The sequence below is a fragment of the Hyperoodon ampullatus genome (genome assembly GCF_949752795.1).
Source record: "Hyperoodon ampullatus genome assembly, chromosome: 6".
In the NCBI taxonomy this organism is placed as follows: domain Eukaryota; kingdom Metazoa; phylum Chordata; class Mammalia; order Artiodactyla; family Ziphiidae; genus Hyperoodon; species Hyperoodon ampullatus.
Window position 1 is genome coordinate 125,584,350 of NC_136919.1, and position 25,891 is coordinate 125,610,240.

The 25,891-nt window shown below is 48.4% G+C and overlaps 1 protein-coding gene across 2 annotated transcripts; it reads left to right on the forward strand.

Moving 5' to 3' along the window:
• Window positions 1-1,245: 1,245 nt before the first annotated feature.
• HPF1 (histone PARylation factor 1) lies at window positions 1,246-23,606 on the forward strand. 2 transcript variants are annotated; one of them, XM_079707073.1, is made up of 8 exons: window positions 1,246-1,323; window positions 3,333-3,492; window positions 5,230-5,419; window positions 6,515-6,613; window positions 13,614-13,764; window positions 18,045-18,132; window positions 21,564-21,736; window positions 23,355-23,606. In XM_079707073.1, exons 1-8 carry the CDS (start codon window positions 1,261-1,263, stop codon window positions 23,484-23,486), a joined length of 1,056 nt encoding a protein of 351 aa, XP_079563199.1. In that variant the 5' UTR covers window positions 1,246-1,260; the 3' UTR covers window positions 23,487-23,606. The 2 variants fall into 2 exon arrangements, with proteins under 2 accessions (XP_079563199.1, XP_079563198.1); XM_079707072.1 differs by lacking the exons at window positions 1,246-1,323; window positions 3,333-3,492 and adding an exon at window positions 4,088-4,695.
• Window positions 23,607-25,891: the final 2,285 nt, after the last annotated feature.

Here is a 25,891-nt window from a genome sequence, read left to right on the forward strand (position 1 = left end):
CTGGGCCGGGGTCCCTGTGCCCCCGGAGAAGCTCAGGCGGCTCAGCCCGCGGGACGCGCACGCGCGTACGAAGGGAACACCTGCCAGGCTGGCCGGGTGGGCGGGGCCTCGGCCGCGCGCTCGGTTGTGGGGGCGGGGCCTTCCCTATATTTGTGTGCGCCGGGGCGCGGAGAGGTGATTGGTCGCCCTTGAACCGGAAGCAGTCGGCGGCGCATGGTTTCCCGGCGGGACGGGCTTCTTGCAGCGGCTACAGGATGGTGGGCGGCGGCGGGAAGCGCAGGCCCGGCGCGGAGGGGCCGCAGGTACGGCGCGGAGGTGCAAGGGCGGTGGCGGGACTGAGGGCGGTGCGGCGCGTTTGCCCCCAGCCGGAGCGGAGAGCGGCGCCTCGCGTTCCTGCGTCTCCCGGGGGCGGGCCCGGGGCGGGTTACATCCCGGGGTTCCCCCGGGGCCGGGTTGGCGCAGTCAGGAGCCCTCCCCCGGGGGGGCGGGTTGACTCAGCCCGGTCCCCCCACAGCACGCTCCCCCAACCCTCTGGTCCGGCTGGCCCCGCCGAGTGTAGAAAGAACCGCGGACGCCCCGGAAGGAGGGCGTCCCCGAAGGCGGGAGACGCGGCGGAGGGGTGGCCGGGCGCAGCGCCGAGCTCGGCCGCGGGGAGGCCGGGATGGGGACGGAGGGGCGCTGACTACGGAGGGGCGTCGGCTCAGGCTTTCCTGCGACCTCACACGTTCTGTCTCCACTGCAAGAGCGGCAGGGAGTCAAGCAGGAAAGAAGTAGAGGTTTCCGAAACTCCCTCTGGCTGCGCTGTCAGCTGGATGGGGAGAGACGGTGCAGGAGGGCCGCGTTCTGGGCGTTCTTTACCCCGGCCCCGCTCCCCAGGAGCGGAAGGGTTAAGGATAAGGGCAGCCCCTGAAGGGCACAGCCGTTCTAAACTCTAGTTATTAGGGATTTGGGGATGCAGCCAGCGTGTGAGCTCAGGCAGAGCTGAAAACACCCTTTTCTCCCTCTGAAAGGGCAGTGAACTTCTTCGACAGACTGTTAGTCTTAGAAATAAAGCATCAAAAACTACGATGCGTCTACAGACTACGGCCAACAGTAATAGCCAGCATTTATGTATTCTGTGCTAGCACTGTTTGTGTATTTTTACAAATAATTTATTCCTTGTAACAACCCTGTGATAGAGGTACTACATAGGCCTTTTTTTGTAGATGAGAGAACGGCACAGAGAGGTTAGGTAACTTGCCCAAGGTGACAGAGCTGGAAATGGGAAAAGTCAAGAATCAACAAGGGCAGCTTAACCATTATGCAACACTGCCTTTCGGCAAGGTAGATTTAAGGCTCTTCTTTCTAACATCTTAAGTTTGAGTCAGTCTTTGGAAGTCTCACCAAAGGCGGGCATACACACAGAGGGGAGGCTGGGTCAGGACTTGACATGCTCCTGCTGTTGTGTGTTTGCAGTTGAAGAGACAGCATGAAGTGGTTGGATCTGCTGGGGGGCCAGCCCACCTGGGGTTAAATGCCTGTTCTCCCACTTTCTAGTTAGGGACCCAGGGGAAGTCAGCTAACCTCAGTTTCCTTGTCTGTAGAATGTGGATAACAGAATCTAGCTCATAAGGAATTTCTGAGGACTAAAGGAGTTAATCCATAGAAGGAGTTTAGCACAGTGGCTTGGCACCATAGTAAGTGCATAACAAGTAGCTGTTACTTACTGTTTTTACTGTTATATTTATTACTGTTTGCTATTATCACCATCGGTTTTTGGATCCATATTTGAACAGCCTTCTTGTTCAATTTAATTTTTTATGACCTCATATAGACATGTTATAATCCTTGGCGTGATACACTGTTATTCTTGGTCATGGTCCTGTTTTACCTGATTTGTTTAATAATACGACAGACACCTGTGAGGCTGTTGCCCAGGCCAAGCGCTGAAAGGCTGACCGTTGGCGCTCCATCTTCATGTTGTTCACCTGTCCTGTCTGCATAACTCCTTCCTGTCGACCCCATTCGGTGTAGCTACGATCCTGAACTGTTTGTTTTCCTCTGTCTTCTTTTTATGGCTTTATCACCCATGAGTTGATGCCTGAACAGTATTTTTTGAACTTCATAAAAAGGCTATCATGCTGCATATAATCTTCTGGGACGTTTTTCTTCAGTCAGCATTATATTATTAAGATTGATCCATACTGTGTGTGGCTCTGTTTCCTTTGCACTAAGCGTAATATTCCATCGTTTGAAAGTCCTGTAACCATTCTGTCAACAGGCATTTTCATTTGTCCTGTTTTCCACTCGTAAAACAATGCCATCAAGAACATTCTTGTATATGTCATCTGGTTCATAAATACACTTTGCAGACTTTGAACGATACCCAAAATAACATCAATAAACTTGAGCCTGCTGGAGAATGTGAATATGAGAAACATCAGGTTAGAATTTCTCAGTCGTGACCCCTGTGGACATCTGGGCCAGATAGGTGTTTGTTAAGGGGCCTCTCCTGTGCGCTGTAGGCTGTTTAGCAGCATCCCTGGCCTCTCCCCACTGAACGCCAGCAGCACCCCCCCCCAAGTTTGTACAACCGAAAAGGTCTCCAGAAACTGCTAACCGTGTCCCCTTGGGGGCAGAATACCTCCGGGTTGGGCAGCACTGATGTCCTGATAGCTGGACAGGAAGGACAGGAAGGAAAGGATCCAGGTGCCCGGAAAGAACAACACGCACGGCCGCTCCCGAGACTGAAGATGCGTCCCCTCCCACCACGCGTTTTATTCTAGTGGGAATAGGTCTCAGATGTAATAAGCATTCTGAAGCCTAGCATACTTACAGGGTGAACCTATACTGCAGAGCCGCTGGAGCTGAGTTTTATAACCTAGTCTGGCCTTAAACGACCTTTTCTGAAATCATTGTTTTAACTGGTAAATCCCCTTGCATCCACTTATTTCTGGCAATTTGCTTCTGGTGTGGGCACTGAGTCTGTTTAAACGAAAGGCACGATGACACCTGTTTACCAAAACAGGGCAAAACCTGCCGTTTTCTTATTCCTCTTTTCCTGCTGTTTACCTTTTCTTGTATACTTTTTGGTTTTTTATTTTCTGCGTTTCCATTATCTTAGGGAATATGTTTAAAGAGTTGCTGTGTGTGTCCCTCTTGACACCTATATATTTTAAACTGTTCTTTTTTTCCTCACCCAAAAGAATCCCCAGATTTTACTCAAATACCATTTATAGAGTTTTAAAGGAAACTCATAGAGTCGGGGTGAACAAAAATGAGCAGTATTATTAAGCAGTCCAAGTTGCTGACATTACTTTGGGATAAACACAGTTTTGTGTGTGGATTTTCAGGGTGAAGCAGCAGTCGCCGAGAAGAAGGGTAAATGCGGTGAAGCCGACGTGCCCAGCGACCTTCGAAAAGAGGCAGAAAGTCATTACAGGCTTTCTCTGCCGGAAGACTTCTATCACTTCTGGAGGTTCTGTGAAGGACTTGATCCTGAACAGCCAGCTGGTGAGTTGCTCCAGAATCTTTCTCTGGCTTCTGCCAGTGGAAAAGACAGTAGGAAACTGGACCCAGGATCTAAACAGTTCATGGAAAAGGAACTTTTCCAAAGATGTTTCAAATGAGAGAAATAAAATGTTATACTAGCAAAGGTACATCATTCCACAGCATGCTTTGATGAGAGTTTGAAAGAAAACAAGCACATACTTCTATGTGTTCCAGGACATTTAGTGTGACTTAGCAGTGCTGCTCCTAGGAACTTGTCTTAAGGGTTAGGTGAACCCAAACTGTGTTAAATGATACTGAAACAAAAAGCAGAAAATGGCTTAAATGCTCATCAGTTACCCATCTTTCAGTGGACTTATATAGTTTTAGAAGAATCAGGCAGATTTTTAAGCTATGACAAAGTATCATGCCTGGAATATTTCAAAAGAAAAAAGGAGAGTGTGTAGCATATGCTACCGTTAGTATTTTTAGGTCAAGAATACACACACACACACACACACACACATCCCTACATACCTCCCATGTGCATATACTCTCTCTGAAAAGGTAACACTAAAAACTGATAATGTGGTAACAGTTACTTTTCATTGTTACCCTTTTGTACTGTTTAAATGTCTTCACATGAGGTGGGGGGAAGCAGTCCCAGAGACTGCTGACGAAAATGTATACTGGGAGCTAACTGAATTTTGGCAGTATATCAAAACACTGCAACCGTGCAGCACCTTCTCTGAAAGTACTCATGGATGTGTACAAACATGTGTTAGCAGAGATATTCACTGAAGCATCGTTTAGAATAAAAAAGAAACAGTAAATGCCTAGCAATGGTAGACATATTAAAGAAACATTTAATAGCCTGAGAAACTATTCAGAAGATTTAAATGAGGACAGGATGAAGAATAAAAAAACACTACAAAAAAAAAAATAAAAATAAAAATAAAAAAAACACTACAAAGCAGCACGATCTTCCTTTATCTATATATTTATATCTGTCTGTATAGGGGGGAAATTAAACTGCCCCCATGCTTGTTTTCCACATTGTTTCCTCCTCCAAGAATTTTCTTCCTTTCTCCATCCTCACCTCCTTGCATATCCAGGTCCTGCCTGAAGTGCTTGCCTCCCTCTTAGAGAAGCACGAAGGCCCATCTGATGCTGTAAACGTGTACATTTGAACAGACTTGATGACTGATCTGTGGATGGAGAAAGAAGGTGGGCTCATCCAGGATTAGGGTGAGCCAGATGGATGGTCAAGGAGGCAACGAGTCGAGAGTGATAATTAGCTGAGGTGGAGGGAAGGGGAAGGAAATACTTACATTAAACACATTTTTGGTTAAATTGTTCGTCCTCATGTGCTGTCTGTCGCCTCTCCCTTGGTCTGGAGGTGCTACAAATATTTGAGGCCGACAGCAACATAGTAATGAGACAAGGTAAAGGTTTGCAGTGCATAGGAACACAAAGCAGTCTTGTTTTGGCCAAAATAAGAAACAGCGGGAATGTTTGAAATGTCATCAGTGGTAAAGTTAAGTGGAAATCCTAAATGTAAGTGCCACATCTTCATTGCTCTGATTTCTTTTCCACTGAGTATTTACAACTAACATCTTCACATGTAACTAAAGGCTTCTTTCTTTTCCCTTAGAAGCTCTTTTTTAAGACAACTGCTTAGAAATATTTTCTGAATGAAATGCAGTATTTTCTATCTGCCTCCAGAAAGGCACTGTCTAAATAAACATACTTAATTTATAGATTCACTTTCTGCAAGCCTCGGACTTCGATTAGTGGGTCCTTATGATATCCTTGCCGGAAAACATAAAATGAAGAAAAAGTCAGCAAGCCTGAATTTTAACCTTCACTGGAGATTTTACTATGATCCTCCTGAGTTCCAGACCATTATTATTGGAGATTGTAAAACTGAGTTCCACATGGGGTATTTCAGGTAAAGGGTCTTTTCTTCTCCTAAAATACAGCTACCGTCCCTGTAATGAGTGTAAGCAGATGTTCACTGGCCTCACCCCACGTGAGATATGTACCCTCTCCTGGTGGGTACGCAGGCTGTCTGCCCTTTTAACCTGCTAACCTCCCCTGGGAGGGGTGAGCTCGTTAGGCTAAACCTCTCCAGCTTTTCCTCTGTAGTTACAAGCTGTTTTTTTCCTTTTGAGTTCAGAAAAGCTCTTTTAGCCTAGGAAAGGCAATTTAGAGCAGCTGCTGTGACTTAAGTCGGCCTTGTGCTTCCAGGGGCCATAGAATTAAGAACGCGCTTTGGAGGCAGGCTGGTCCTCCTACTTACTACCTGGCTGACCCTGTGCCAGTGACTTTCTGTGACTCAGTTTCCTGTCCTGTGATCATCAGACACGCCTAACAGGAATGTTCGGAGGGTTAAATGATACATGCAGGAAGCTTAGACTGTTAGAAGTGGGGGTGGGGGGTGGCTCCTCCGCTTGGAGCAGCGCTGGCGCTGACAGCGAGGCCAGGAGAAGAGGACGTGGAGGAGGGGTGCAGGGGACCCAGGGAGCCGTGGACGCACGGGGCTCGGAGCTGGGCACCTGGGTCTGCTGGCTTCCTGCCGCCTCACCAGGACCTCGGCCCAGTCGCTTCGTCTCTGTCGGTTCCCTCAGTCGTAGAGTAAAGGGATTTGTTATAGATGTGAACCGGCTCCTTCCGCTGCCAATGTTTTATGATCCTTTCTGGCCTGTTTCTTTTGGTTTTTCCACCTTTCTTTTTTTCACGGACTGTTAAACTGGGGTAGAGATGATTGTGTATAATCTCACCTCCTTTTGACAAGCTTTATTCCCTCTTTCTTTGCATTCAGGTATAAAAGTAACTAGGTCCTAAGAATCTTAATTTTAGATTTGTTATATAAATAAGATTTGTCATAGTTATTCATAAGAAAACTAGAGCTTAAACCTGGCAAATTCATTGGCAATTTTTTGAAACATGCAGATATAATTTGTTGTTTATAGACCTAAAATTCTGCTTTGCTGATAATACAAATTATGGGCAGCTAAATTTTTAATATCTTTTGCTTAAACAGGGATTCTCCTGACGAACTTCCTGTATTTGTCGGTACAAATGAAGCAAAGAAAAATTGTATAATTGTTCAAAATGGAGATAATGTGTTTGCTGCAGTCAAGTAAGAAAATGTTTTATTTCAGTATGTCTCCTATTTATATTGGTTTACAATTTTTGTACTGTATCAGCCCGTCTCTGAGGGGAAATGAGGTAACCAAAAATTATTAGATACCTGGAGATCATTTACGTGACTTTTGCAGGCATCTTATCCACACTTCAACTTTTCGCCAAACAACAGACCTCTTTTATAACTAATTATTTAATGAAAATATTACTTAATCTTGACCTTGTTTGTCCCATGGCAAACTCAAAAGATTTTTTAGGCATCTTAGGTCAAACAGTCTTGAAGAGTTCATTCCGAGAACCTGTGGTATGTGGTTGAGACGGAAGGTGGAGTGCGGTGAAGCCACAGTCAGCACATCGCAGGGGGCCGGCCCGCCGGGGAGCCGGAGTGCCAGCTGCGGCCACACGAGTGCTGTGGGACCGCGTGGTCTGGCAGGACCTGCGCCGGTGAGAGGGGGCCCCTGCCCGCCGCCCCTCCACCCGGGAGGCTGAGACCTCTGCGTGTGGGTGGGGCTGGAGCTGGACCTCCACCCCGCGAGGTCAGGGCCCCAAGTCTGCAGCCGGGTGGGGCATTGGCCCCGCCCGGAACGAGAGCTGAAGTGCAGGGCGGGTGGTGCGGCAGCCCCGGGGCAGCTCAGAGCCCAGCCAGGGAGCCGCCCGCGGTGACACCATCCAGAGCTGCCACGGCAGGTGGGCCGTGGACACTCTAATAAAATGAAGAAAGCACCTTCATCACCTTGAGCAAAATAAGTAGACCATGTTTTGTGTGACCTTTTTACCCTACTTTTTAAAAATTATTTATTTATTTGTTTTTGGCTGCGTTGGGTCTTATTGCTGCACATAGGCTTTCTCTAGTTGTGTCAAGCGGGGGCTACTCTTCACTGCAGTGGCTTCTCTTGTTGCGGAGCATGGGCTCTAGGTGTGCAGGCTCAGTAGTTGTGGCATGCGGGCTTCAGTAGTTGTGGCTCGCGGGCTCTAGAGCGCAGGCTCAGTTGTGGCGTGCGGGCTTCAGTAGTTGTGGCTCGCAGGCTCTAGAGCACAGGCTCAGTAGTTGTGGCACGTGGGCTCAGTAGTTGTGGCTCACGGGCTCTAGAGCGCAGGCTCAGTTGTTGTGGCATGTGGGCTTCAGTAGTTGTGGCTTGTGGGCTCTAGAGCACAGGCTCAGTAGTTGTGCATGGGCTCTAGAGCGCAGGGTCATTAGTTGTGGCATGTGGGCTTCAGTAGTTGTGGCACGCAGGCTTCAGTAGTTGTGGCACACGGGCTTCAGTAGTTGTGGCACACAGTCTTAAGTAGTTGTACCTTGTGGGCTCTAGAGTACAGGCTCAGTAGTGGCGTGCAGGCTTCAGTAGTTGTGGCTCGTGGGCTCTAGAGCACAGGCTCAGTAGTTGTGGTGTGGAAGCTTCAGTAGTTGTGGCTCGTGGGCTCTAGAGCGCCGGCTCAGTAGTTGTGGCATGTGGACTTTAGTAGTTGTGGCACGCAGGCTCAGTAGTTGTGGCTTCCAGGCTCAGTAGTTGTGGCGCATGGGCTCTAGAGCTCAGGCTCATTAGTTGTGGCATGTGGGCTTCAGTAGTTGTGGCATACGGGCTTCAGTAGTTGTGGCTCCCAGGCTCAGTAATTGTGGTGCATGGGCTCTAGAGCTCAGGCTCATTAGTTGTGGCATGTGGGCTTCAGTAGTTGTGGCACGTGGGCTTCAGTAGTTGTGGCATGCGGGCTTCAGTATTTGTGGCTTGCAGGCTCTAGAGCACAGGCTCAGTAGTTGTGGTGTGCAGGCTCAGTAGTTGTGGCATGTGGGCTTCAGTAGTTGCGGCACATGGGCTTCAGTAGTTGTGGCTCTCAGGCTCTACAGTGGAGGCTCAGTAGTTGTGGCACATGGGCTTAGTTGCTCCGCGGCTTGTGAGATCTTCCCGGACCAGGGCTCGAACCCATGTACCCTGCACTGGCAGGCAGATTCTTAACCACTGTGCCACCAGGGAAGTCTCTACCCTACTTTTTAAAAGACTTTTATTCCCTGTGATTTAATAGCACAGATTTGCAGTAAACAGAAAACTAAGTCGATCAGTGCACCTGCTGGGCTGCTGTGTGCATACCGGTGTATCTAAAGGGCATGGGAGATATCCTAGAAAGGCTCTTTTTTCTCTTCTGATAACTCTGAAATTTATAGAAAACGTTGCTTGCTGTTTATAATTTATAGTTCTTTACACCCTTCAGATTTATTGTTGAATTTAAATTGGTGCTGTCTTTATTGGAAACAACTATAGTTATTTCCTTATTGTCTGTCTCTTTCACTAACGTGTAAGTTCATGAGGGCAGAGGCTTTTTCTTGTGCACAGCACCTGCCTTGTAGATGCTCGGTGAATCATTCCACGAACTCTGACAGCAAAAACAACTTGGTGATAGATTTATAACTTAGGTGAAGACCAACAAGTGAGTATATTTGAGTACCTAATGCTATTTCACACAAAAAATGTTTTGCACCTCCAATAATTTACCTCAAACATAAAGGTAAAAAGGTTATTATACTTTTCGAGTGTTACAGTATATATAGTATTCTTTTTTTGAGACTTTACTTAAATCAGCTAATCAAAACAATTTCTATATCAGCCTCAGTAATGTCTTTTAAGGCAGACCGTTTGTTATACACAAATTATTTTTATGCCCAGGGAAACTAGTTCTCTTTGTGTAAGATTTAATAGTAGTCAAAGAAATGCAAATTCAGCTAGCAAAGATGAGTAAAGATTAAAGAATGGTAATACCCAAGGATGGTTAGGGTATAAGAAACCTTTCTGACATGTGTTAATTGGTAAGACGTTTGTGGAAAGCAGTGGAATAAGGTTGTTTAAATATTTTTTCAAAGATTTCTTAACAGATAATGAACATTGCCAGCTAATATGCTATACCTTGAATCAGCGATTCCATTTCTAGCTATTTATCTAAAGAAATTTTGGATGGGTACACATAAATATCTGTGTATATTTCAGACTATTTATAAAAAGGAAAAATTAGAAAAAACATACATATCCAGCAGTTAGAGAAAATTAGGTAACTAAAGAGAAAATGTCCATAAAGTGTAACACCAGGATATTGATCTGTTGTTTTGGGAAGGAGTTGATACATTATGTGAAGAGGTCAAATAACAGAGCCGTGTGGAACGGTTCCCTTTTCACATCCTCTAATGCACATGGAGAGAAATCTAGATAGGTTGAAAGTTTTAAAATACTTATTATCTTTGGACAACAAAATTAGGAATGATTTTCTTTTTATTCTGTTCTTTTCCCTAAAATAATTGTAGCAATAGTTTGGACCTCACAAACCTCCTAAAATTAGGTCTCAGGGGTCCTTGGGGTCCACAGACCACTATTTGACCACTGCTGTTTAGTTAATGGTTTCAAACCTGACTGCACACGGAAGCCTCCCGGGCTCGTGGTTAAGAGCTTCACGTCAGCTTCATTCACTTCAGCATGTCTAGAGCAGGACTCGGGAACCTTCTTTAAAAATACATGTTCCAGGTGTATCTAAGTGTAGATATACTTAGAGATCTCAAACCTGTATGTCTATAATTTTAATTCTTAAGTTTAAAAAATTCATTTCAAGTGAATGAACATTCATTTTAACGAACATTTAATGAACGCTTCCTTTGTACGGGCCCAAAGACCATTTAAAACACTTGGTGCATGGTATAAGGGTACGTGCAGGCAGGGTATTGGCTCTTGAGTTAAGATGCGCTGCTAAATAGTCTCTTTTCCTCTTGTCTGCACCCCCCAGCATTCTCTGCCACCCTACGTTGCTGTACTGGGTACTTTCAACCAGGAACCCAGGAGGTTCTGACATGTAGTCACGTTTAAAACCATTAACTAAACAGCAGCTATCAAACAGTGGGGTGTGGCCCCCAGGGGTGTCTGCCCACTTCCCAGGAGGCCTGTGAGCTGCAAACTCTGGGTGATGACAGGGTGTCGTTCTCACACCAACAGCACAAAGGTGGAGGCGGGTAAGCCCTGCTGGAGCCTTGACGGGGTCGGGGCAGTGGACCTGGTGGGCAGTGGACCGTGGGTTATCACAGCTGGGACGTGACGCGGGTGTCACTACGGAGGTCCGTGATGACACAGTAAAGGCGGATCAGATCCCTGCCGCTGGGCACGTGTCTTCTTAACGTCCTGTGTGACGGGAGGGGAGGTACGGAAAAGGCACTTCTGCACACTTAGGGTTTGTCTCGAGGAAAAAGGTCTTGTGAGGCCGAGTTGTGAGCTCAGCTTTTTTCCACTTTGCTGAAGAGAGGAACTGCCAGACACTGGTTACTCTGACATGAGCGTTTGGCCGGCGTTGTCTCAAACGAACCGATGGAAACAACTGACTGTGTGTGTTGCCAGTGTTAACATTTAAGATTTCAAAAGCAAACATTAGAATTGGGGAGAGTTGTAACCACCCTTGTGAGCTTGACAGCTTCTCACTTCCTGAAGACTTCGCTAACGAGGTTGGTGGTACTATTAATGAATGTGGTTTTTTCATATTGTGATAGAATGGAGTAAATCAGATATAGTGAAAAGCGCCACTCTTTGGGACATCTGCATAACTTAGTGAACCAGTGTTTTCTGCATGACCACTGCAGGACTCACTCAAGGTTCACAGTCTCCCACTAGGTTTAATGGGACAGCACAGGACGTTCTGGCTGTTTCCGTGTGCACATTGCAGCAGAGTATTGGATTGTAGGTTTGAAGCTGAGAGACAAAAGCTTAATAAACTGGAACGGAAGTGGTCCTATAATGTGGTAAGGGTGAGAAGACCAGTACCGAGGGCCGTCAGGAGACGTGGACGTCTTCTGAGAGGGTGTTTCCCGTGGGCCTGATGAGGGCGAGAGCCTCCCGGGAGGGAGGGTGCTGTGGACAGAGAACAGCACAGTGAGGACAGCAGCCCCGGGGCCCTGGCGTCGCCGGTGTGCTTTGTATGGTTGTTGTAGATAGAGCCTCTTGATGCACGGCTGGTGAGGTCGAAGGTGAGGTTTACTGTGATGCTGTGCTGTAATCAAGAGACCGTGATTTTGGTGGTCTCGGCTTCTGTGGCACTTTAATCCACGCACACTGATTCTGTCAGCTTGGGTAAGTTGATTATCCTCTGTGCCTCAGTTTCCTGATCTATAAAATGGGGATCAGAATAGCACCCACAGCGCCCAGCCCATAGCAACTGCTGAATGTTAGTGGTGGGCAGGAGCGGGTTTCCTCCTGGCAGCCTGGTAGTGGCTGCAGGAAGGGGACCAACTGTGTCCGGCTGGGCACTGTGTCCAGCTCTTCCTTTCACTCTTGCTCTGATGGCAAAAGTCTTTTTTTTGTGTGTGTGGTACGCGGGCCTCTCACTGTTGTGGCCTCTCCCGTTGCAGAGCACAGGCTCCGGACGCGCGGGCTCAGTGGCCGTGGCTCACAGGCCCAGCTGCTCCGCAGCATGTGGGATCCTCCCGGACCGGGGCACGAACCCGTGTCCCCTGCATCATCAGGTGGACTCTCAACTACTGCGCCACCAGGGAAGCCCCCCCTTTTTTTAAAAATTTTTATTGGAGTGTAGTTGATTTACAATGTTGTGTTAGTTTCAGGTGTACAGCAAAGTGAATCAGTTATACATATACATACATCTGCTCCTTTTTAGATTCTTTTCCCATACAGGCCATTACAGAGTACTGAGTAGAGTTCCCTGTGCTGTACAGTAGGGCCTTATTAGTCATCTATTTTGTATACAGTCGTGTGTGTATGTTAATCCCAATCTCCCAATTTATCCCTCCCCCATACCCCCTGGTAACCATAAGTTTGTTTTCTACATCTGTAACTATTTCTGTTTTGTAGATAGGTTCATTTGTACCCTTTTTTTTAGATTCCACATATAAGTGATATATGATATTTGTCTTTCTGTATCTGACTTAGTTCACTCAGTATGACAATCTCTAGGTCCATCCATGTGCTGCAAATGGCATTATTTCGTTCTTTTATAGCTGAGTAATATTCTTTATCCATTCCTGTGTCAATGAACTTTTAGGTTGCTTCCACGTCCTGGATATTGTAAATAGTGCTGCAGTGAACATAAGGGTGCATGTATCTTTTCGAAAAAGGGTTTTCTCCAGGCATATGCCCAGGAGTGGGATTGCCAGATCATCTGGTAACCCTAATTTTAGTTTTTAAAGGAACCTCCATGCTGTTTAACATAGTGGCTGTACCAGTTTGCATTCCCACCAGCAGTGTAAGAGGGTTCCCTTTTCTCCACACCCTCTGCAGCATTCTTAACAAAAAATTATTTCCGTAACTGGCAATAATATATTGTACTATTCACATACCTTTAAAAATATTTTTTAAACATTTTTATTAAATAAAAATATTTTTTTTTTTTTAGAAACTGCTTTTTTTTTTAGAAATTACTGTTGATGACAGAATGTGTCATCAACACATTGTACGAAAGCACAATAAGCTGATACGAAAGCACAATGGACTTTTAGGTTGTGCTTTCGTATCAGCTTATAGAATAGTTTTGCTTTCCTTTTATATTTTTAAAATTTATCTTAATGCAGATTTGAAAGTAACATTGAAAAGAATCTGCTGATGCTTAAGTATTCTAAACGTCCTCTGGCTCTTTAAAAGTAGAAAATCCTTTTTGGCGTCTCCACACTCTTTTCTTCTGTTACGTCAGACTTCTCCAAGGCAGTACGCCGATCTTAGCATCAAGCGATGCGACAGGAACTTGGCTTAACCTCATTTTGTTAATACCCTATGTCTTTGTTGTAGACATTACAGAGATAATACAGACAAATCTTGTTTGCTGTTTCTGTGACTGGCAGCTGTTTATTAATAGTGCTTTTCTCTTGCTTGAAGAACCTGCTCGGGATTCTGGGGGCTCTGGTGGTGGTTCTGCTGTCTTTCCCTCGCATGGAGTTTGATGTCTGTAACTCGGCTCCCCGTAACTTCCCAAGGTCTGTGTGCTTAGCACAGTGGCCTGCGTATTAATGAGGGCTTTTACTTCTTTTTCAGATTATTTTTGATGAAAAAACTTAAAGAAGTAACAGATAAAAAGAAAACTGGTCTCTTGAAAACCATAGATGAGAAACTCACAGAAGCAGCCAGAGAACTGGGGTTCTCACTGGAACAGAGAACCGTGAAGATGAAACAGAGAGATAAGGAAGTATGATTACGTCTGTTCGTCTCGGACGCTTTTGCTGCTTTAATGGGGGGTTTTCCTCTCTCGACTGCTTCCCACCTGCACCTTCTCCCCATCTCTCGCTGCCCTGTCCTGGGGAGAGCTGGACGCTGCCCTCGCGGGGCTCCCGCGGAGGCTGTCCAGGATCTGGCCCGGGAGGTCCTGCAGGTGGGCGGCCAGGCTGGGTCACGTGACGCAGTGCCCTTGCCGCGGGTGCACAGCTCAGCCAGGCCTTCTCACTCGTGGATCTTGATTTACCAGTTTCTCCTGTAGAAGAGTGAAAGCGGCTTTGTGCATAATATTTGCTTGAATTTCTTTTTTCAATGGCTGAGGTCTGTTGATTTTGTGCCAAGTGTTTTGGGGGTAGATGTGTAAAGGTCTGCCTTACAGTGCCTTATAGTTATAGCCCCTCAGGCAGTTGGCGTTTGGGAGCTGTGTGTACTGAGGTGTGTAAACTTCTCCAGGAAATGGTGCATGAGGAGGCCCCTCTCCTTTGCCTTATGGAGCCCACCAACCAGCGCTTCCCTTGGCGCCTGCAGTGTGAGTGGTCTTGTAAACAGCAAATACTGCTGGGTTTTGGATCCTTTGGGTTTTTCACTTATAATTGTCAGAGTAAGTTAATAGAGAAGCTAGAAGAATTCTGCCCTGGGGTAAATGGGAATCGTGTAGGAGTCTGTCCTAATAACCCTGGGGAAGGAGGGCGTTCGTCACCGGGGTCGGGGCCGCCAGCCTCTCAGCAGCGTCTCCTGCGTGTGCTGCTTCATCTGAGCGTCCTAGGCCAAATAACCCGGAATCAACTAGTGCTGGCAGCCAAGTACGTCAGCTTACTTAGTTATTGAAAATCCTACTTCAGTGCTTTTTCTGATCTTGACTCGGCTGCAGGGGTGATGTTCTGATAAGTTACAGTCCCTGAATCGCAGTCTTATCAACTCTTTCTTTAGTCCTTGAGATCAGAAGCAGTTTCTAAAAATGTTCATTTGAATGAAACTCCTTGCACTGGGGCATTTTTCAGTTGCTGTAAGATTTCATATTGCCATTTCACCTTTCTAGTTTTCACAGGGAGCCTCTCCCACCTTATAGGGTAGGAAGGTGAGCATTTGTCACCCCGTTGTGACGTATCCTAATTTGTCTTGACTAAAGACTAAGCTGCTCTGAGCAGAACAGCTGCCAGCAGCACATTCTGTCATCAACAGTAATTTCAGATGAGACTTCATTAATTCTTCCCCATAACTGTAAATTAGATAGGAGTCTAATGTAATCTGAGTCTTAATCTAAACTTATTAGATTAAGTTTCATAGGAATGTTTGTCCTGGCCGCCTCCCCCCATAAGGTTTCTTTTTAGTATTTGTTTTTCTTACAAAAATCGCTGGTAAACACAAATTCAGAGAAAAAAAGAACTTCTAATACAACCATGATTTTATCTTCCCAAAGACAACATGTGGTAATAATGCTTCCAGATCCTTTTCTAAGCTTATTCTTTTATTGTTATTGTGAGATCTTCAGGGAATAAATATTTTTTTAGTCCTGATTTTTTCAACTCAGCTCCACTAGTATATGTGAGTTAGTGACTTGGTCCTTATGTGTGAAAGTAGCACGTGCATTCTAGGATAATGGAGCCCTGCACGGCACACTAACAATCTGTGTTTATACCAGCCGTGCCTTACAGTGCTTTGGCCGGAAGTCCTTGTGAGCTGCTCACTCCACCCTGCGACTGACAGGCAAGCGCAGTGGGTCTGCAGAGGCTTTGCTGCTTGTGCAGAATTTTACATGACAGGCCTGAGACCCAAACTCACACCTTTCATAGCTGGCATTCCGTTCACCCTGTCTGACTAGCTGGCTGTGTGCCACTTCACCTCTTCCAGTACCCAGATGTCACTTTTAAAATCGACATGGAGTTAATGTCGCTGTAAAATGAGGGTCCATCATTCTATCCACCTCTGGTTCTGATGCCTCACGACATCACCCACCCTTGGGCAGGGTTTTCCTAAACTGGTAATCTGATTCTTCATAATACAATTAGGATTCTGATGCTCTACTAACAACTGATACCTCTTTATGGACAATTAGTACAATTTCTCATCAGTGAAAATACATACATGGCATGGATTTTGTTGGGTGTCACAGCCGTGCCATCACTGTTCCCTTTTGCGTTCATCGTCAGCACTGCTTTGTGAACGCGCTGTGGTCATCACACCATGTGCTGCATGGCAGGTCTGCCTCGTAAGGGCGCTGCGTTTATGTTCAGAGTTTAGGGTGATGAAAACTCCACACGTGCAGACAGCCTGCCATAAATAATGGTTCACACCTTTACTTGCACACTTACCTGATTATTTCCTTAGAAGAAATTCCTAGATGTAGTATTGCCAGGTCCAAAGTGGTTTTTTAAAAAAATTTATACAGGTATAAAAAAAATTGTGTGTGTGTGTTTGTTTGCAGAACTCCCCCCTAGGAGTTGGACTCCTTTGCACCCCACCTGCAGGGGCTGTGCGCCCCTTTCCCTGGGTCCTCGCCGGTGCTGGTCTTACTAATCCCTTTGGTCTTTCCATCCTGAAATGTATAAAATGATCTACCATTGTTTACGTCAGCATTTCTTTGATTGTAAAGGACATTAAGTCGTTTTCATTTCTCCACTGGCCATTTATATTTCTTCTGTGAACTGCTTGAACTTTGCCCGTTTTTCCATCAGGTTAGAATTACTTGTGTTTTCACTAGGGTGTTAAGTCTTTTCCATTATTTGTAAGACTTGCTTTATAGTTTAAAGACATTCATCTTTATTAACTTTATTGTTATATGTATATATTGCAGATATTTTTCATCATTTAATTTGTGTTAATTTTGTTCTTGGTTTTTACTTGATTTTTTTGTTAATTTTTTTAATCTTTGGCTGCATTGGGTCTTTGTTGCGGCGTGTGGGCTTTCTCTAGTTGCGGTGAACGGGGGCTACTCTTCGTTATGGTGCGCGGGCTTCTCATTGTGGTGGCTTCTCTTGTTGCGGAGCACAGGCTCTAGGCACGCAGGCTTCAGTAGTTGCAGCATGTGAGCTCGGGTTGTGGCTCATGGGCTCTAGAGCATAGGCTCAGTAGTTGTGGCACACAGGCTTAGTTGCTCTGCGGCATGTGGGATCTTCCCAGATCGGGGCTCAAACCCGTGTCCCCTGCATTGGGAGGCGGATTCTTAACCACTGCACCACCAGGGAAGTCTGATTTTTTTTTTTATGTAGTCAAGTCTATAAGTCTTTTCCTTCTCCAACCCCAAATCATATAAAATATTTGCCTTTTCTTCTAGTAGTTTTATGGTTTTATTTTTACGTTTAATCCTAAAGTCCAACTGCAAGTTATTTTGGTATCAGGAGTAAGATACAACGTAACTGTGACTTCATTTGTTTTTTCCCAAGGGGTGAGCAGTTGTCTTGGGACTTGTTTGGAATAACCTGTCCCGTGTGTTGCTTAATGAAAGACAGTGAAAGCAGCGAGAGGGTGGAGAGCTGGTACAGAGACTTGGGGGTGAGGACCTTAAAACTGAGAGCGTCCTTCCCTCAGGAATGTCACTGGACTGCACAGAGAGATACTGGAAGCAGATGTTTTGTTCAGGAAAGACCTAAGAAGAATGCCACTAGTGTAAGAGAAAAACGCAGACTGGAAGGGTTATGATGGGGGTTGTGTTTGGACCTCTGTTTGTCTTTGAAAATTAACACTTAAGAGAAGCTCACCGGTTTATGTTATTTGCCTCCACGAGGGGCACCACAACACTAGAAACTGCCCTACTTTGGGGAAGTTTGCTGACGAGCCTGAATTTTCCAGGTAGAAATGGGGGACTTGAATTTCACAAGATGGCAAGGAGTTCTGCCTTCCACGTCTTCCTGCTGACAAAAGCCATCCCTTCTCCTTCAGGGCCCAGTCCCGCAGGCTCTCTGCCTAGAAGATCCCATGGCCGTGGATGGAACTGACACCACGCCCTGCTTCCTGTAGTGGGACGCACGGCGCAGACTCAGACAGCTGACACAGCTAATAAAAGCCGGCTCTTTCACTGTCGTACTTACTTAAAGTGCTTGACTTCTAGCTAATTTTAAAGGAAAGAAATAATATTAAACTTGTGCCCTGGGGTCCAAATTTACTGAAATAAAAGGGCATTGAATGTTGCGTTTTGGCAGAAGTCTTGAGGGTCTGTGTGTGTGCTTTGTTTTGGGGGTTTTTTCCCCCTGTTGTTTTCGTCTATTTATGGTGACTAAATTTTGTTTTTTTGTTTTGTTTTTTCCTTTTATTTAGGTCGTGACAAAGACCTTTCACGGGGCAGGCTTGGTTGTCCCAGTAGATAAAAATGATGTGGGATACAGAGAGCTCCCTGAAACGGATGGTAACGTATTTCTCACGTGAACATGTGCATGTGCGTTAACATATGTGGAGAAAGGTTTCCTTAGGTTGAGAAGTAGGTGAGGACATGTGCCATGTGGGGGACAGTCACCTCCCCTTGGTGAAGAAGGACTCAGGCCCTACGGTCAGTGAGGCCTAAACTGAAGCTGGGTTTGCCGCTGTGTAGCCTCAGCAAGTTATTGAACTACCCGGAACCGTGGTCGTCTTCACCCGCCACGCGGGTAGTAATGGTGAATACCATGCGTAGGGGTGTTTGGGGTGTATCCGAGCACGTAAGTGCTTAGCACACTGCTTGCCTGATAGCGCTCAAAACAGAGTATTTTTACAAGTTTAAAGAATGTGAACCTCTGGTCTAGGTGACTTTTTCTGAACTATTTCAGAGCCTTTGACATTGTAGCCGACAACGTACAATATAGTAATTAGTGAGACAGCAGGCGTCTGTATAGTGCTTTGTGAACAGTCTTTCATCTGTATGTAAGTCTGTTTAGCTTTTAGAAGCCAGTGCTGTTACTTCATCTGTAAGTATAAAAACGACACAAAATCTACTTATTGCCACGTTGAAAAAAGAGGATGAAAATCGCTTCTCAGCTCCCCGTGCCCGCCCCGCTTTAGTTGAGCACCCCGAGGGCACCACCTTCTCATCACCCTGCTCCCTGGGGGGCAGCGGGGCGAGGCGCACTCAGCGAGAGGGAATTAGAGGCGCCCCGCGCAGCACGTAAAATGCAGGCCCTCCCTCGTTCAGAACAGACCTGTGGCCTCGGCTGCCCTCCGCCTGGAGGACTCCCAGGGAAAAGCACTGCACGTGGGCCCCGCGGTGGAGGGGCTGAACTTGTAGTCTGGCTTGGTTTTAACTCAGTTGGATGTAAAAACTGCAGCAGCGGGCCTCCCTGGTGGCGCAGTGGTTGAGAGTCCGCCTGCCGATGCAGGGGATACGGGTTCGTGCCCCGGTCTGGGAGGATCCCATATGCCGCGGAGCGGCTGGGCCCGTGAGCCATGGCTGCTGAGCCTGCGCATCCGGAGCCTGTGCTCCGCAACGGGAGAGGCCACAACAGTGAGAGGCCCGCATACCACAAAAAAAAAAAAAAAAAAAAAAAAAAAAAACTGCAGCAGCGTTAAGTTTTTCCTACATTGACCATGTGTAGAAATGATACTGTTTCGGGTATGTTGGGGTAAGTTAGATAGCTTAAAATTACTTCCACGTTTCTGTTTTGGTATGATGCCAAGGTGGGTTACACGTGCTGCACACGCGCTGCACATGCTGGGCCTTCCTGGACCGCCCCCCCGAGGCCGGAGGGGAGAGGGTCTCTGTCCCGGGGGCGGGGCGCAAACCCTGGTCTTCGCCGCCTCCCTGTGAGCCAGTCCACCCCGAGCTTTAGCAGCGGCTTTACTGTCCTGCTGGGGAGACTGAGGGCATTTGTTACAGCGATCGCGGTGGGTGTTAAACCGCGGTGCCCTGGAGTAAACCGTTACCTCCCCTGGCTGGGGTTCTGGGTTTTATGTCCAAGGTCACTGTTAGCTACTTGTACTTTTTTCTAACATCCTAGCAATAGATCCTTCCGTGGTTTGATTATTTTTGATTGAGAAGTGGTAGCAGACATAGTTAAGGATCTAGTGTCTCACTGTTTTGTTGGCCAGGAGGTGTAAGTGGCTGGTGGTCTGTGGACGGTGACAGCACCCAGCGGGTCCCAGGAAGTGTGCCCCTGCCCAGCCTCCCCCGGGGCTCTCGACACGTAACACTGTAACGCGGCCCGGGGGAACCATTTATTGAGCACTGGATCGTGTGGTGGTTGACGCTGTCGGGGACGTGTACACGGCCTTAACTCAGTCCTCACCCAGGCCTCTGCGCGGCTCTTACTCTCACGTCCGGGAGGGCGGACCTGAGACGTGGCTCTGAGTGTGGCGTGGTCGCCGAGCCGGCGGCCTGACTCCCCTGCGCTGCAGCCCGCGGCCCCGCGGCCGTGCGCCGGGGGCGGTGGCGGTGGGGGGCGGAGCAGAGGCACTGAAGCGCAGTGGCCGTGGAGGTGCTCGCACGGTCTCGCGTTTGGGTTCTGAGGCGACGCGCTGCAGAGCTGCTGGTGGAAGAGCACGTCTGTCCTCCAGTCAACAGGTCACTGCGGTCTGTCCAGCGCAGCACTGCCTGCCGCGGGGCGGGGCCAGAGCACAGCCCGTGAGCTCACGCGCAGGCTGTGCACCGGGGCACGCGTTCCGGGGTCAGGCCCTGGCAGACGCTCACCGCGTCGTCAGCCTGGGTGTGTGGTTGGTGTCAGCAGAGTGTGTAACGTCAGGCCCTCCTGCAACAAACGCGGCACCGCGAGCTCCAGGCGTGGCTGTTCCCGTCGTGACCGACCCCCGCCCCCGCCGGCACGGCCGCCCCGCGTCCAGGAGCGTGTCTGTTGCTCCGAGTGAGTGGCAGCTCGTCCGCATTATTGGATTTCCCCAGGTTGTCAGAAAGGAAGTCTCAGAAAGGAAGTCTAATGAGGCATCGTTCGAGGCATCGTTCGGTGCCTTCCTTCTCACGTGCCTCGCGGGAGCTGGCGCACCCTGGCATCCGAAAGCAGGGGGAGAAACGTTCAAAGTCAGATAGCGATGTTAAAGCACTCTTTTTTTTTTTTTTTTTTTTTTTTTTTTGCGGTACGCGGGCCTCTCACTGTTGTGGCCTCCCCCGTTGCGGAGCACAGGCTCCGGACGCGCAGGCTCAGCGGCCATGGCTCACGGGCCCAGCCGCGGATCCTCCCGGACCGGGGCACGAACCCGCGTCCCCTGCATCGGCAGGCGGACTCTCAACCACTGCGCCACCAGGGAAGCCCAAACCACTCGTTTTTATTTAGATAAATGTTAGCAGTTTTCTCTGTTCTCACCTCGGATTACACTTTGGCCGTAGCTGCACTTCTTTCCCCCACTTTGGTAAAAGTACTGGTAAAGGTTTAATTCTACAATGATTTCTTGTCTCTTGTATGTCTTTTCCTGGCTTTTGTTTTAAGTAAGGTAGGAGGGGGCAAAAAGAGCAGACTTTACTGTCTGGATTTTTTTTTAATCCCTTGGTCTCCATATTGTTTTTGTTTTTTCCAACCATTTAAAAATGGAAAAACACTCTTAGCTTGAGGGCAGTTAAAAACAGGTGGGTCAGGTTTGGCCATAGTCTGTGGACCCTGGACTAGCCCAGGGAAAACCTCTGGAAGCTGGTGTGATTCCTGATTGCAGCTAGGTCCCACTGTGCTAATACAAGAAGTCTTCTTCGTTAAGTAAGCCATTTTTATGCTTGAATCTTAAGTAGGAAAACCATAAAACGGCCGTTGTAAAATACAGTGCCAACCAAGGAGGCGCCCGTTGCACTAAGACAGAGTCATGAGGAAACACCCAGGTTACCGTCTGCGCGTGGTGGTTACAGGTAACCTCGTGTCCTTGATCTTCCAGCCAGTCTCAGGAGAATCTGCAAGACCATCGTGGAGGCCCCCAGTGATGCTGAGAGACTCAAAGCTTTTGCTCCTGTTCAGGAAATGATGACTTACGTGCAGTTTGCTAATGATGAGTGCGATTATGGGATGGGGCTGGAGCTCGGGATGGACCTCTTCTGCCACGGTTCCCACGTGAGTGAGCACACCCCGCCCCCCCCACCTACACACTCCCGCTCACTGCTGTCCGCAAGTCCAGCGCGCAGGGTATGGATCAGCTTGAATTTCAAAATGAACATTTTGAAATGATTTTTAAGCAGATGTTGTGAGCATACTTTTTATTTGAAGTTCCTCTTGTACTCCTGCCGAGGTGAATGACCCGGATGTTCTTCCCAAGTGCCTTACTAGCTACGTGTACGGCTGTGCCTTCACTCGGGGGTGGACACGCCTTCCCAGCTCCACCTCACTTTCCTTGGGGGGTTTGTTCTTGTGCTCGAGTTCCTGGATGAAGAGTAAATGGTGTCTGTAAATATGCTGGAAATTCTTTAACATAGAGGAGTTGCTGTTTTACCATGAACTCCCTGCTCATCACGTAGGAGAAACGTACGAGGCAGCTGCAGGAGGCCGCTGAGCCGCGGCTGGCGGGGGCTCGGGCAGGCGGGCGGAGTGGTGGCCCCGGCCTGCGTCCCGTCTCCCCAGGAGTAGCCATGGGAGCGTGGGCCATGCTCCCCGCACCTCCGCGCCACCTGGGGCCCTCCCAGGCCGTCTGCCCGCTGTGGAGACCACCTAATTCTCCCTTCACCTACCGTGTCACCCGCGGCACAGAAAGAGCCCCGGGTGCTCAGGGCCACATGGGCAGGCGGCTCCTGCATCAGCCTTTACCCCAGAAGCTGACTGTGCAGGGTGTGGAGTGCAGGGTCACCTGGGGACACTGCGGGGCTGGAGCGGTGCCCCGCCAGCGTCAGGGTGCCCTGGAGGCTTGTTCCCCACAGGCTGGCGCGCCCCCGACCCCCCAGTCCCCCTGGGCCTCACCGAGTTCCTTTCCCGCGGGGGCCTGAGCATTTGCGTTTCTGATCGACAGTTACTGGGTCAGGCTGACGCCACTGTCGGGGAGTCTGTTTTGAGGACTCTTTCGTGTAGGGCTGTCTGTTAGCAGTAAAAACAATCAGAGTGGTTAACAGCCAAGAGAGTCAGTGACCGATCAGAATAGCTCTTGACCAGCTTCACAGAAACTCGGTTGTCTCGAGAATCCAGCAGCATCGGAGAAGGGACGGTGGAGCCGGCAGCAGGCGCCAACGGCGGTGCCCTCCCTTGTCCTCGGAGCGCGTCTGGGCCCCTTGACAGACGGAGACAGCGACTTCAGGGGTGGAGGCTGATGTGGGGAGAGAAGGAACTGAAGACACGGGGGAGCCTTCAGTGCAATGTGAAAACTCACATTCAGCTCCGTGTTCTGACGGTGCCAGCTAACGGAAATGGTGACTGAAGTCTTAAGTGGTGGGGACACGCCGACGAGAAGGAAAAGGCATTTGAGCGTATTGGGGGCCAAAGGGGGTGAATAAACCGTATCTGCGGGAATAAGGACGCTTGCAGTGTTTACTTGGTTTTCTTGAGTTTCCTTCGAGAAGTGCCCTTCGTCCTGAAGAGCTGCACGATGCCCCAGGGACGGTGCCAGGCGCTGTCTCAGAACTCACCGTTGTCATGCAGACGCTGGCTGAAACCCAGCGTGTGGGGAGCGGGCTTTGTTAACAACTGCTTTTTCCAGTATATTACCTGCTGCGTCCTCTGGCTAATGTCATCTTCTTTTGTTTTTCAGTATTTTCATAAAGTTGCTGGCCAGCTTTTACCTCTTGCGTATAATCTGTTGAAGAGGAATCTCTTTGCAGAAATTATTGAAGCTCACCTGGCAGACAGAAGCAGAGAGGACGTGGACCAGCTTGCAGCATGAGTGGGAGGTGCCGCTCTCGGGCGTACAGTGTTTCAGAGCTTCAGTATGAAATGGGATGTTTTGTTTTTAAGGAGTACAGAAAATAAATGGACGGAAACATTTGCTAAAAACTTTTCTGAAGCTCTCGTGGCCGGTTTTCTTTCTTCCACGTGCAGTCAGATCATCTGCGTGGTGATGCCCTCATCACGTGTGAAGAGGGGATGTAGCCGCTGTGGTCCTCTCCGATGTCATAGGATGTCACGCCTGACACCTGTGGACGAGCACGCGGTCCTCCCCTCCCGGGAGTGAGTCCTGCTTCAGCGTTTAACACGTAGGCAGCGAGGAATGTGTTTCTGGGACTTGAGGTGACAAAAGCTTCAGCTGTAAGCACTGGGCTCCTGGGCAGCAGGGAGGGCACAGGGGAGCAGACTCAGGACCCACCCCGGAGCCTCCACAGCTGCATCTGAACAGCAGCTGCAGGCACGCGGGCCTCACCCCACGAGCGTCCACTCGCTCCGTTAGGTTCATTCCTTGCAGCAGCGCCCCTCGGGCTCTGTCTGTACCTGACAATCGACACAGCGTTAGGGTGTCGACACAGTATGCAGTCAGGGTGCCATTCAAGTTTTCCATTGGGTTTCCAGTACAGTCTGTGGGTAGCTGTGCTTGACCAGCTCCAGATCCTTCTTCAACCTGACAGAACGTCCTTCACCTTAAAACCTCAAAGCTCACAGTGAAACACAAAATAACAGCAAACTGTGGATTGGGCCAAAGGGCCCCTTAATGAGGTTTCCCTCGTGAGGTTCAAGGTGGAAAGCCGCAGGTCACCTGGCTCACCCCCCAATCTTGCAGGCCTGACTGGACCTGCCCGCAGAACTCTGCAGAGTTAACTGGGTCAGCCGCCTCCTTAGAACCCACCTGAGACCCGGGCTCTTCATGGCGGAGGGCGAGGAGATGGGCAGGATCAGGTGCCCCTGGTGAGGCTGTGGGCTTTCAGGCCCCTCAGTAGCGCCAACCCTTGAACATACGCGTATCTGTTAAGCACCGTGGCCCACACTCAGCGCCCGGGGAACCCACGCTAGCACGGTCTGGGGAACTGCCTGGTGAGATGCCCAGAAGTTGGGGAGCCCTGATCTCTGGGGCCACTAGTCCCCTCTGCTGCAGTCGACGTGCGCAGCCGTCCTCCTCCCCGTGGCCGTGCCGCCGCTGTGGGCAGTTAAGACTCAGCTGATGGCGCCTCTCCCTCCCTTTCACTCCCGTCCAGGAACGTCCTCATCCTGACAGCAGGGCTCCTGTTCTAAGAACGGACAGGGTTCTGTTACGTGACGCCCTGCCTGCAGCTACCTGGGCCCATCTGAACACTGAGCTGCTTTATGTTAAAACGTGACAGTAACAACTAGCTCACACGTGCTTTGATTCGGAAAAAACCAGATCACGTTTGGTCTTAAATAACAACCTTTTAAGAAGCTCTTGAGCTTTTTTCCACAGATTTCTTTCTAGGGTGCTTGTCAGTACTGTGGCAGTATTTAGAAATAGTTACTAACACATTTATCTAAAATACTGATTATGAAACTCAAGTGTCTTCCACTAAAACGGTTTGCTCAGCTAGAAATCCTAGGTTCCCTTAACTTTGCTATTTGTTGATCCAACAATCTCAAATGTGAGTTTAAATTTGCCTTCTTGTGATCAGTAATGCGGATTTCAACAGGATTTCCTACCAAGGGATAAATGAAAGGGGACAAAAAAATTCAGCTTTTCATCCATACCTTACACAAACCTGAGTGCAAATCTTCAGAAAGCTGGGTATACTGGAGCCAAGACAGGATTTGGACAGGAGTGCCAAGAGCGTGGCAGTTACAATTTGGATGCTACAGCTGTGAGCAGAGCTTCCTGAGGACAAGAGTCTTGTGAAATAGAGACATCTCCAGTCTCAAAGCCCAGCGGTTGTGTCCGAGGGCTGGCAGCGCGTTTCAGGAGGGACTGGCCTTCCAAGGACCGAGCCTCGGCCGTTCGAGAACAAGCTCCTCCCGCCAGCCCGACACCAAGCACTCCTTTCTTACTTCTTTCCTGCACTGAAGGCACAGTCCTTTGAAACCTCGTTTACTAGATATTTTTATGTACTCTTCAATGGCTGTTGCGGCCTCCAAATGCCACCTGCCTTCCTGTTCATTTAGTACCTGGGCTCCTTCATGAATAAAGCACCTTGACCCAATCAGTTTAACAAAATCATTACCTAGCTCAAATTTAGCTAAGCTCACACCTGGAGCTTGAAAAGTTTTTTCTGTGTGACCTCTAACACATGTAGAATGATTCACCCAAGAAAATAAGCGGAAGCAATAAACCTCTCCCGAGACCGTGATCTCAACTGTCTCCACGAGGACACACCCCCTGGCACCCGCTCAAAGCTCCCGCTCAAGGCCGCCTGTCCG

Coding starts and splice junctions, on each gene's coding strand:
- HPF1 (XM_079707073.1), top strand. CDS start 1,261: ATGGGAAAAGTCAAGAATCAACAAGGGCAGCTTAACCATTATGCAACA. Junction 1,324..3,332: donor CAACACTGCCTTTCGGCAAG/GTAGATTTAAGG, acceptor GTGGATTTTCAG/GGTGAAGCAGCAGTCGCCGA. Junction 13,765..18,044: donor TGAAACAGAGAGATAAGGAA/GTATGATTACGT, acceptor CCTTTTATTTAG/GTCGTGACAAAGACCTTTCA.